The sequence below is a fragment of the Staurois parvus genome, unplaced genomic scaffold, assembly GCF_062004578.1.
Source record: "Staurois parvus isolate SC_StPar_1 unplaced genomic scaffold, SC_StPar_1.0 ptg000191l, whole genome shotgun sequence".
NCBI classification, from domain to species: domain Eukaryota; kingdom Metazoa; phylum Chordata; class Amphibia; order Anura; family Ranidae; genus Staurois; species Staurois parvus.
This window is the reverse complement of record NW_028317987.1, coordinates 4774961-4787975: the sequence shown is the minus strand read 5'-3', so window position 1 is coordinate 4787975 and position 13015 is coordinate 4774961. Positions and strand designations below refer to the sequence as shown.

Genomic DNA, 13015 nt, shown 5'->3' with positions numbered 1-13015 from the left:
GGAGATTATCAGTGGTCTTGTATGTCTTCCATTTTCTAATTATTGCTCCCACAGTTGATTTGTTCACACCAAGCTGCTTGCCTATTGCAGATTCAGTCTTCCCAGCCTGGTGCAGGTCTACAATTTTGTTTCTGGTGTCCTTTGACAGCTCTTTGGTCTTCACCATAGTGGAGTTTGGAGTGTGACTGTTTGAGGTTGTGGACAGGTGTCTTTTATACTGATAACAAGTTCAAACAGGTGCCATTGATACAGGTAATGAGTGCAGGACAGAGGAGCCTCTTAAAGAAGAAGGTACAGGTCTGTGAGAGCCAGAAATCTTGCTTGTTTGTAGGTGACCAAATACTTATTTTCCACCATAATTTGCAAATAAATTCTTTCCAGATCAGCTAATGTGATTGTCTGGATTTGTTTTCTCATTTTGTCTCTCATAGTTGAGGTCTCCCTATGATGCCAATTACAGGCCTCTCTCATCTTTGTAAGTGGGAGAACTTGCACAATTTGTGGTGACTAAATACTTTTTTGCCCCACTGTATATATATATATGTGAAAACTAATAAAAATTGTTAATACAAAAATAAAAAATAAAGGTAAGTATAACCATATATTATAAGTGGGCGCTGATATGAGCGCAAAAGTAGTGCAGTGGAAATACGTCTATGAATGACGTAACAGTAATAACGTGACAGTCCTAGTGAGTCCAATCACAAAATAATGATGTCCATCATGCAAGGTGATCCGTGCTTCGTGACCATCAATACTGGTGCCAAGATCTGGTGAGGTGATGGACTTACCAGAAGTACATATAATATGCGCATTATATGTATATTCTTATGATGGGGTCATCGGATCTGGTCTGAGGCTGCGGGGTCATCAGGCTCAGCAGTGGACACTCAAGATGATAACTCACACTCGGGGGTCTCACTCCGCTCACAGACTCATCAGGCAGCTCTAAGCATTGACTCCACACTCCTAAATGGCTCCACCTTGTGAGGCTCGCAATAATCAAGCCAAGATGTAATTTGCACCATTTTGCGCTCATATCAGCGGCCACTTACAGCTGCAAGAAAAAGTATGTGAACCCCTTGGGATTACGTGGAGTTTTGCATGAATTGGGCATAAAATGTCTGAATGTCATCTAAGTCACAACAATAGAAGAACACAGTCTGCTGAACATAATACTACACAAACATTAGATGTTGCCATGGTTTAATTGCACATAACATGTAAACATTCACAGTGCAGGGAGGAAAAAGTATGTGAACCTTTGGACTTAATAACTGGTTGACCCTCCTTTGGCAGCAATAACCTCAACCAAACGTTTCCTGTAGTTGCAGATCAGACCTGCACAACGATCTGGAGTAATTTTGGACCACTCCTCTTCACAAAACTGTTTCAGTGTAGCAATATTCTTGGGATGTCTGGTGTAAATCGCTCTCTTAAGGTCATGCCACAGCATTTCAATCGGGTTGAGGTCAGGACTCTGACTGGGCCACTCCAGAAGGCGTATTCTGTGCTGTTGCAGCCATTGTTTTGTTGAATGACTTGTATGCTTTGGGTCATTTTCCTGTTGCATCACCCATCCTCTGCGGAGCTTCAGTTGGCGGACAGATGGTCGTACGTTTTCCTGCAAAATGTCTTGATAAACTCTGGAATTCATTTTCCCATCAATGACAACAATCCCTCCAGGCCCTGAGGCAGCCCCAAACCATGATGCTCCCTCCGCCATGTTTCACAGTGGGGATGAGGTTTTGATGTTGGTGTGCTGTGCCTTTTTTTCTCCACACATAGTGTTGTGTGTTCTTCCCAAACAACTCAATCTTGGTTTCATCTGTCCACAGTATATTCTGCCAGTAGTGCTGTGGAACATCCAGGTGCTCTTTTGCAAACTTCAAACACGCTGCAATCTTCTTTTTGGACAGCAATGGCTTCCTCCGTGGTGTCCTCCCATGTACTCCATTCTTGTTCAATGTTTTCCTTATTGTAGATGTGTCAACAAAAATGTTAGCATGTGCCAGAGATTTCTGTAGGTCTTTAGCTGACACTCTGGGATTCTTCTTTACCTCATGCAGCATTCTGCGCTGTGCTCTTGCAGTCATTTTTACAGGATGACCACGCCTAGGGAGAGTAGCAACAGTGCTAAACTTTCTCCATTTGTAGACAGTCTGTCTTACCGTGGACACATGAACATCAAGGCTTTTGGAGATACTTTTGTAACCCTTTCCAGCTTCATGCAGGTCAACAATTCTTGATGGTAGGTCTTCTGAGAGCTCTTTTCTGCGAGGCATGGTTCACATCAGACAGTGCTTCTTGAAACCAGTAAACCCAAAACAGGTGTGTGTGTTTTTTAAGGGCAGGACAGCTGTCAGCAACACATCCAATATCATCACACTGATTGGAGTCAAGGTTGGCTCACTCCTGGCTCCAATTAGCTCTGGGAGAAGTCATTAAGCTAGGGCCTCACATACTTTTTCCTCCCTGCACTGTGAATGTTTACATATTATTAGCAATTAAACCATGGCAACATCTAATGTTTGTGTAGTATTATGTTCAGCAGACTGTGTTCTTCTATTGTTGTGACTTAGATGATGTTCAGAGCACATTTTATGCCCAATTCATGCAAAACTCCACGTAATCCCAAGGGGTTCACATACTTTTTCTTGCAACTGTATGGTTATACTTACCTTTATAAGATATATGTTTTTTAGCGCTGCATATTTTTTTCTATAAATTATACAGTGTAAGGGTCAGGACTTATAATATTGGTATTCAGTAATCAGTGGAAGATTAAATGTTTACTGTAGACAAGTTGCAGAGATCCCACACCGCTGCCTCCCATCTCCTGAGACTGCACTCAGTGACTTGGGTCTGAGACACTACAGACATATCCCTCCACCCGGCACAGCCAGCAGATAACAGAGAAGGTCCCCTGGAGGAGTCAGGCACAAGGCAGGAGACCCCAGTCACATGTCCTGGGTGCCTACATTATGTAATGCTTATTGTAAAAATCAACATTTTGCTGCCAGCTGAACCCCAGAACCTCCATAAATCCAGTCTAGAGACATAAATTGTGTCTGCAGCACAGAGAAGGAAGATTATCCGAGAGAAATCCAGGAATACAGGACGGGGAACACAGCTCAGGAAAGTGACCAGGGGATTACAGGCTGATATCACCCAGTCCCCGCCCTACTCTGGACCAATCAGTGAGCAGTATGGGTGGAGGAATGGATTTAGTGTTCATGACCCACCTGTGCTGATCTCTGTAGGAGTGTCCTCCTCTATAAATGTCCCCGTTATTCCATCCTCCTCCATAGACTGCTGATCATCCCTCACATACGCCTCTTCTTCTTCTGCTTTCACCTCAAATTTTATATCTATCAGATCTTCACCCTAAATCAATGGAAGAAAAGAAAATAACATCTGTAAGACATAAGCGTTAATATTGTTACATCACATAAAAACTCCACACATTGTCTCTATGAATCCATGTTCTAGATGCTCCATCCCACCAACCTTGTAACAATGAGGGATGGTGTGATCTTCCTGTGTGGAATCCCGGGAATACAGAGGACAGGTACATCTCTCTGGTGGGTTCCTGGTATTAGGTGGCTCCATCATATCCTTGTGTCCTTCTGAAAACTCCTCCATCACTCCATACTCCTCATCATCCTCTTTATACTCTTCTTTAACATCAATATTCTCATCCCCGAGGATTCCACTCTGAAAGATATAATAAAACATTCATTGTAACAAACATGCTGTGTATAAATCACAACTACCAATAATTGTCATCATCTACCTGATGATGGTGAGGGATGGTGTGACCTTCCTGTGTGGAATCCCGGGAATCCAGAGGACGGGGACATCTCTCTGGTGGGTTCCTGGTATTAGGTGGCTCCATCATATCCTTGTGTCCTTCTGAAAACTCCTCCATCACTCCATACTCCTCATCCTCCTCTTTATACTCTTCTTTAACATCAATATTCTCATCCCCGAGGATTCCACTCTGAAAGATATAATAAAACATTCATTGTAACAAACATGCTGTGTATAAATCACAACTACCAATAATTGTCACTCATCTACCTGATGATGGTGAGGGATGGTGTGACCTTCCTGTTTGGAATCCCGGGAATACAGAGGACGGGGACATCTCTCTGGTGGGTTCCCATGACTGGATCCATCTGTAGGAAACACACACACTGACTGAATCCATTGTTTCTATGTGTTTATCAGATGATGGGGGATCTAGGTGGATCCTCCGTACTGCTCTCTCCTTTACAATAAAGTCTCCTCTTACCCGGTGATGTGAGGGGCGGCTGATTGTCCATCATGAAGTCCTTGTAGAGATCCTTGTGTCCTTCTAAATACTCCCACTCCTCCATGGAGAAATAGACAGTGACACCCTGACACCTTATAGGAACCTGACACACACAATGATACAGTCACCATCCAGACACATCCCTTGTCTGTTACTGGAGAATGTCCCAGAATTCCCGGCACCGCTCACCTCTCCTGTCAGCAGCTCAGTGATCTCTCTGGTGACTTCTAGAATCTTCTTCTTCTTTCTCTCTTCTATCAGGGAGGGAGGTGGAGGCAATGTGATGTCATATGATCTCCAGACTTCACAGGAGGAAAACTCTACATCTGAACACAAAGAGTCACATCAAATGATATTCCCAGAATCCTCCTCACCTCTCCATTCAGGTCTCCATTTTATTAAAGCCCCACTTCAGGCTGAGGTATAATTCCCCCCACAGGACCCCCACACTACGCAGGGTATAGGCTTGTTGCAGCATTCTGATGTCATTACATACAACGCAGGACCAACAGTCCCACTTTACATGTGAGGATACCAAGGGACCCCACATCCTAAGAGCATCAGAAAAATGTCAGATGGAGGGACATTGGGAGGAGGAGCTGTGAGGTCAGTGTGATGTCATAGGATTCTCTGATTCTGAATGGAGGGACATTGGGAGGAGGAGCTGTGAGGTCAGTGTGATGTCATAGGATTTTCTGACTCTGGATGGAGGGACATTGGGAGGAGGAGCTGTGAGGTCAGTGTGATGTCATAGGATTCTCTGACTCTGGATAGAGGGACATTGGGAGGAGGAGCTGTGAGGTCAGTGTGATGTCATAGGATTCTCTGATTCTGGATGGAGGGACATTGGGAGGAGGAGCTGTGAGGTCAGTGTGATGTCATAGGAGATATAGACTCTGGATGGAGGGACATTTGGATGGGGAGATTTGAGGGGTCCTCTATATGAGGCTCCTCTACAAACCAAATCCTTGTTCCTGGGTGCGTCCTACCTCTCCTAAACTGAAGAGTGAACTTTGACCTTTACCATCGAGAAACTTGTCCGGAATCTGTGGAAGTAAGCTGTCATGTGATCAGGTGACGTGCGGAGGAAGGGAGTGTAAATAGCAGACAATAGTCTCCATCATGAAGGAGATGAGGGGGAGGGGAGGAAGTCACTGAAGGTGACCATAGATCCATGGAAATTCAGCGGGTTCAGCAGGGATCGCTCACATTTCCATCCATGTGTGGCCACTGCCGGATAAAAGCCACTCCCCCAGCGGCTGCAGCCAATAGCTTGAGTGCTGATCTGTGTATTCTGAGAGCGGAGGAGTCCCCCCATTGTCAGAATACAAGAGTGCAGCGGGGAGGATTCCCCCATCCACCTCCAATGTGTGGATGGGGGAATCACTTCAGGTTTTATGGTCATCCCGCTGGCTGAACGATAAAACTGAACCATGTAGGCCAGCTTTGGGAGCAAATATATTATCATCAACTCCTCCCCCTGAAGGGGTTCATCTACGTATTACCTCCTCTGCTGCCAGATCCAGGAATGTCTCCTCTCTACTTCCTTATTCATGGAACTTCCTGTCTGGGTAGAAGTCAGAGGACAGACATGACGGGGGTTACTGGGTGTAAATAGAAAATAACATCGTATTACCTCCTCTGCTGCTACTTCCACCAAGGTCTCCTCTATACGTCCTGCCTGTACCTAACATCACTTCCTGTCTGTACCTGACATCACTTCCTGTCTCTACCTGACATCACTTCCTGTCTGTCTTCCATAGAGACTTCCTGTCTGGGTAGAAGTGAGATCCCCACCTTGTGGAGCTCAGAGGAACTGCAGCCCCGAGAAGCGTCTGGTAGTGTGACCCCGGCCTTGTGCTGGGTGTGTATGGACTGTAGATCCTTATAGAGGGGTCACCTCCACTCCCACCAAGGGGGACAGAAATATATGACTGCTCGGGGGACACATTTTGGCTCCATTGATTTTGCAGTAAATGTGATTGCATTAGTCCCGTTGATTTTCATATTTCCATGTAATAAAAGGTGTCACACGATGTCGGGTTCCCCTTTCTCTCCTCCCTGAGTGTGTATTTAGAGGCGGAGCTCCTGCTGGAATGGCGGTTGGAGGCGGAGTCTAGGAGGGAGACTGACAGAACCCGCAGCAGACTTGCAGGAGTGAGCGAGGAGGATCCGGTTCCTTTACCATCGGAGATGAGGAGAGTGTGAAGGATGTTTCTGACTCTGGGAGCTGAAAAGCTGGGAGTCCTATTGGTGTGATGAGGGGGAAGCACTACTAGGGGGCGCCCTCACCATCCCGTGTACAAGAGGTGGAAGAAGGCGTGGCTACACTACAGCCCACACAATTTGGAGGGCGGAGCACTTTCGCACCTTATCAACTTTTCACTGATTGGTGGATTTTTGGAGTAAAATAAGTGGATTGAAGTAGCTGCAAAGTGGAAGCGGTGGACTTGCAGAGAACACTATACTGAGCACACAATATTGTCTGTCTCCATGGATTTGCACAGGATTTGAGATGATTTCCTATAGCAGCAAATCTGATGAGATGAATGAATGTAGCGCCCCCTCCTGGTCAGGTCTAGGATGTGTAGTCAGGTAAAGCATAGCTGTGTTTCTCTGCTCACCAGAGAGGCTGTCAGGTAAATTCAGTCGGTATTCTGAGTTACAGAGAGCTGTGATTGATTAGTCAGGGCTGCTCATGCTGCTCTGGTTCTGTTGGAGTTTGTCTGAGTTCTTCCTGCCTTCAGGAAGCTATGAGAGTCTTCCAGAACATGGGAATTGGCTAGACAAATGACCGGCATGAATATGGATACAGTCCTGACCAATTGCAGGGGAGGGTGGCCCCATTGCATGCTGGGAGTGGTATTTATACTCTGAGAGCACATGGGTTCAGTGTCTTTCCTCGGAGAGGATTGCACCAGCCAGGCTGGAGGCAGGCTGCCTCGCCTGGCACTTGCTGTTATGTGGCCTCGGGTGGGTGACCTGAGGGCCTGAAGTTAGAGAGAGTGACCCTGATTCTACAGTAAGCTGACTGAGGGGAGCTGTCTGCCAAAGCTCTGTCTGGTGTCACTGGAGAGAGTGGCTTGGAAGATTGGAAGGAGGCAACCATTCTGTCCTTGGACCTGTGAGTGCAAACTCTGAGAGATCTGGGGGGCTCTGTGTGCTTGTTACCCCTCTGGTGCTTGATAGTCAGCCTGGGTCTGAGAAAGGGAGCCCTGCCTAGTGTTCTGCAGAGCTTGTCCAAGTATTGCTACTGCTAATGGGACTTGGCTCTCCTACAACTACTTGCTGCTATTTGTTACTGAGAAGTCTGCTATCTACTGTCAGCCGAGACTTCACAAGGGTACTAAGAGATCAGCTAGATGTCCTCAGTGTGAAGAGTTCTGATTCTGGAGGATCCGACTACATTCCCCATCCCTATCCCCAGTTCTACAATAAACTCCAAACACAAAACATCCCATAGACTGGTCATTGGAGACAACGAGCAGAAGTGTGTGTGTTTGCCTTGCTGTGGGGCAAAGCAAAGGGAAACCAGGGGCAACATTCAGCTCCTTCTGAGGTAGTGCTACATGAAGTCAGTGTAAAGTGGAAGCAGTAGATCTGCAGGGAACTGCATCTTGAGCACAAAACACTTTGTTGTATATGGATTTGCATATTGTTCAGTATTCTTAATTTACTGGCAAACAACACAAGATCAATTGAAGTAGGTGTAAAGTGGAAGCAGTAGATCCACAGAGAATAATATTTTGAGTTGGGATGGGCTGACGGTTCAAGTCAAACATAAGATCGACTCGAACATTAACTGTTTGAGTGTTCACCATTATGCAGGAAGTTTGCCCGCGTGCCCAAACAATGTAAAACATGCTTTGTGATTGGCCAAAACATTGCACCTGACCTGTGGTCAGGTGCAATGCTTTGGCCAATAACAGGTGAGTTCTCAGGGAGAGCCATGATTGGCCAAAGTGCTGGCCGTATTATTGAACCACAACATGCAGAAGAAGTGGTGGAGTGGATAAGTCAGTCATCCTCATCCTCTGTCATCCAGGCTCATACTATTTTGCCTTCCACCACAGCTGCCAAAGTGTCCTGTTCCTCCGGCTCCTTGTCCACCACAGCTGCTCCTTCCGTAGCCCCACCATCATGCATGGAGGAGTCACCAGAATGATTGGATCATAGTGTCAGTTCCATGCTGCTGGAGGATGTGCAGCAATCTGAATGCTGTGATGTTGGGTCCCAGGATGAGGAAAGGAGTGACGTGAGCCTAGAGAGAGGGGGCGCCAGTGAGGGAAAAGAAATTGTCAGTCCTGTTCCCCCAGCCGCAGCACACTGCCAAGTTGGCCCCATTGATGAGGAGGATGGGGATGATGAGGTCACTGACCATACTTGGGTGCCTGAGAGAACAGAGGAGGACAGTGAGGAGGAGGCAGAACTCCAACAAGGCAGGAGGTCCTCCAGGGACAGGCATAAGGGCAGCCAACCAATGGCATCACACAACAGAGCTCCACAGGTGGGGGGCGCTGCTGACTCCATGCAGACTTCCACAAGTTCTCTGGTGTGGGCTTTCTTCAACACATGTGCAGCATTGCTGTTTGCAGTCTTTGACTAAAGCAGACCAAGCGTGGCCAAAACACCAGCCACTTGGGCACCACATGCTTGACAAGACGTATGATGAGCTGCCATGCAGCCCGCTGGTAACAGCACCTGAAAGACCCAGAAAAAGTGCAGACTTCTCCTTGCTCCTCATCTGGGATCTCTACTATAAAACGTCAGGTCTTCTCAACAGCCTCCACTGAGAGGAGTGATGGTACAGCAGTGGGTGGCCCATCTGACAGCAGGACACCACCTGTTGATTTCAGCAGGAACATTTCACTACCCCATTTGCTGAACCGTGAAAAATAGACTGTCCCAGCCATCCACATTCTATCCTGGCCAAATTGCTGCGTTACAACTGCTGCCTTTCCATCTGGTGGACTCTTCCCCCTTCCGGGAATTTGCAGAATGTTCTGTATCACAGTGACAGGTTCCGAAAAGACAATTCATTTCATACAAGGCCATTCCAGCTCTGTACCTTCATGTGGAAGGTCATGTTTTGGCCTTGTTGGACAAGGAGGTCAGCAGCAAGGTCCACATTACTGACACGTGGTCCAGCAGGCACAGTCAGGGATGTTACATATCCGTCACGGCACACTGGGTGACTCTGCTAGCAGCTGGGAAGGATGCAGGACAGGGTTCAGTTCTGGAGCTTGTTCCACCACCATGCCTCCAAAAACCTGGTGGTGATTCTGCCACATCTGTCTGCTCCACCCCCTCCCCTTCCTCTTCCTCTATGGCCTCTTCTGCTGAATTGTCATCTCCACTGGCTTCCACTCACCCAATGAATCAAATTCAAAATACTAACAACTTACAAAACCATCCACAACTCTGCCCCCAGCTACGTCACCAACCTGGTCTTAAAATACCAACCAAACCGGTCTCTTCGGTCCTCTCAAGACCTCCTGCTCTCTGACTCCCATGCTCACCTCCAGGACTTCCCCTGAGCCTCTTCCATCCTATGGTACTCCCTACCCCAATCTGTCCAACTATCTCCTACTTTATCCACCTTTAGAGGATCCCTGAAATCCTTCTCTGTAAAGAAGCCTCTCCTGCTTCTAACAAATACACTGTGTTTTAGTTCCTCCATCGGCCCATTGCCCAGTTATGACCTTTGTATCACTTCACCCTCCCTCTTAGATTGTAAGCTCCCACGAGCCGGCCCCCTGATTCCTCCTGTACCAAATTGTATTGTAGCTGTACTGTCTCCCATCATGTTGTAAAGCGCTGCGCAGACTGTTGTCACTCTATAGATCCTGTATAATAATCCGATGATAATGATTCTGTACTGAAGTGTACCCTGGATACAGCATTGTGCTAATATCAGGTCACAATGTCACCAAACATGGTATGAATGAATCTCATTCTGATACTAGTGAGCTGTGATTGGCCCACAGCTATCACATGGTACCTGGGCCAATCACAGCACCCTCTACTATGTGATGTAGTGGTAGCCAATCACAGATCACTAGTAATCACAGCTGTCATGAATGACACTCTGTATAAAGCATTGCTGACACGGTGATCATCATTGTAAAGAGAATCCCTGATCCCCCCTAGAGTAGTGCAGTGCTGCTATGGACACTACTCTGAGGGAAAAAAAGTTTAAAAAATTGAAAATGTTTTTATTGGGTTTTTTTTGGTTCTATTTTTTATCATACTGACACCAGTCAGGTCCCTGATCACCGCCACATCAGTCACGTGAGTTTGTAGAAAAAAAAGTGAAAAAATATTTAATTTCTTTATTTTCCCAAAAATTGTGACCAAAACTGCCAACTTCAAAAAAACTAGGATTTATTTTTACCAAAGACGTAGCAGAATACATTTTGGCTGAAATTTATAAGGAAACATTTTTTTTCCTTTTGGATGTTTTATAATAGAAAATATTGGGGGGGGTTTTCTTAAATGTTCATTTTTTTCATTTATATAATAAAAAATAAAAACCTCAGTGGGGATCAAATAACACCAAAACAAAGCTCCATTTATGTGAAACAAATTCTATATATATATATATTTCATTTGCACACATTGTTGCATGACCGAGCAATTACCAAGTAGCGTAGTGCCAAATAGCAAAAAATAACCCCTCCCTACTGGGCACTTATACCCCCTTCCTGCCCAGGCCAATTTTAAGCTTTCAGCGCTGTTGCACTTTGAATGACAATTGCGCTGTCATGCAACACTGTACCCATATGAAATTGTTAGCATTTTTTGAGACAGATAGAGATTTCTTTTGGTGGTATTTAATTGTTGCTGGGTGTTTTATATTTTGCGATATAAACAAAAAAAGAGCAAAACATTTGAAAAAAGTTTTCTTTGTTTCTATTATAAAATTTTATAAACAGGTAAGTTTTCTCCTCCACTGATGTGCGTTGATAAGGCTGCACTGATAGGCGGCACTGATGGGCGGCACTGATATGCAACAATGATGGGCACTGATAGGCGGCACTGACTGATGGGTACTGATGGGTGGTACTACTGGGCAGCACTGATGGGTGGCACTGCTGGGCACAGGTGGATGGCACTACTAGGCACTGCTGGGCACAGCTGGTAGGCACTACTGATGATCGGTGCCGATCCCTCCTCTGACAATTGCCAGTTATTGCCAGTACTTTCCTCATGCTGTGACAGTGTGAGGAAAGTGCAGCCAATAACCGGCAACTGCATTTCCCGGTGATCTGCTGTCATTGGACACGGCTGATCATGTGCTAAAAGGCTGCTGTGATTGGCTTTTTACCACATCACATGATCAGCTGTGTCCGTAGGATGCAGAGATCTCCGGGTGCACGCCACAAGGGTGCGTCTCTGTGAGGACATCATATGTTGCCCTCCCAGGACTGGACAACCATGCTGTAGCCGTCATTCAGTTATAGCGCGGTTGGCAAGCGGTTAAAGTGGATCTGCACTTCATCTGCACACCACAAACCAAAAATACTATTTAATTCATTGGTAATATTCAAAGCAAACTCCCCCATCCATCCATCCCTCCATTCGTGTCTTCAGGATTTATTTTGCTGAGAAATCATTTTGAAAAACATCCCCCCAGCATTTCTGTCAGTAGCCATCTTGAGTAAGGGCAGATGATTCCTGTAGAATTTACTTCCTGGAATCCATCAGCCCTTAGCTTAGGCATTGGCTGACCGGAGAACCCCCCCTCCCCTTCCGAAGACTGTTGGGGTGTATGATATCATTTGCCTAGGCAGGAAACCAGGAAGTGAGTAACAATATGTAAAAAACAACAACATTCAAAACAAGTAAATATGATCTACTTTCCTATCTATATACAGATGCTAGCAGTGTAAGGACTAGAAATAGTCAATGCTGATTGGGAGAGTGAAGTTCCACCTTAAGAGGTTAAATTGATTTCCTATAATCGTCAGCTCCATCTAGTGGCCATAATGCTGTATCTTCTCTGAAATACCTCCTGATTAGAGATGAGCGAAGTATTGAAAAATTCGATTCGGCTGATTCGGCGAATTCCAGTATGAAATTCGATTCGATGCGAATTTATCCGCTACGAAGATGACTTATAAAAAGGGTTTCTAGGCTTCAGAGAGCCTTTAAATTAGTGCAGAACACTGTACCTTTAATTTAAATGCCCTTGGAGATGAGGAAGGAGAAGGAGAAGGAGAAGGAGAAGGATGAGGAGAAGGAGAAGGATGAGAAGAAGGAGAAGGAGAAGGAGAAGGATGAGAAGAAGGAGAAGGAGAAGGATGAGAAGATGGAGAAGGAGAAGGATGAGAAGATGGAGAAGGAGAAGGATGAGAAGAAGGAGAAGGAGAAGGATGAGAAGAAGGAGAAGGAGAAGGATAAGAAGAAGGAGAAGGAGAAGGATGAGAAGAAGGAGAAGGATGAGAAGATGGAGAAGGAGAAGGATGAGAAGAAGGAGAAGGAGAAGGATGAGAAGAAGGAGAAGGTTGAGAAGAAGGAGAAGGAGAAGGATGAGGAGAAGGATGAGAAGAAGGAGAAGGATGAGAAGAAGGAGAAGGAGAAGGATGAGAAGAAGGAGAAGGATGAGAAGAAGGAGAAGGATGAGAAGAAGGAGAAGGATGAGAAGAAGGAGAAGGATGAGAAGAAGGAGAAGGAGAAGGATGAGGAGAAGGAGAA

General features: G+C 45.8%; 1 protein-coding gene across 1 annotated transcript; it reads right to left on the bottom strand.

The window, feature by feature from the left end:
* Positions 1–3234: 3234 nt before the first annotated feature.
* Positions 3235–4433, bottom strand: LOC149461904 (uncharacterized). Its single transcript, XM_089677741.1, has 5 exons — positions 4298–4433; positions 4084–4181; positions 3797–4003; positions 3511–3717; positions 3235–3387 (listed from the first exon to the last, which is right to left on the bottom strand). Exons 1-5 carry the CDS (start codon positions 4380–4382, stop codon positions 3235–3237), a joined length of 750 nt encoding a protein of 249 aa, XP_089533867.1. The 5' UTR covers positions 4383–4433.
* Positions 4434–13015: the final 8582 nt, after the last annotated feature.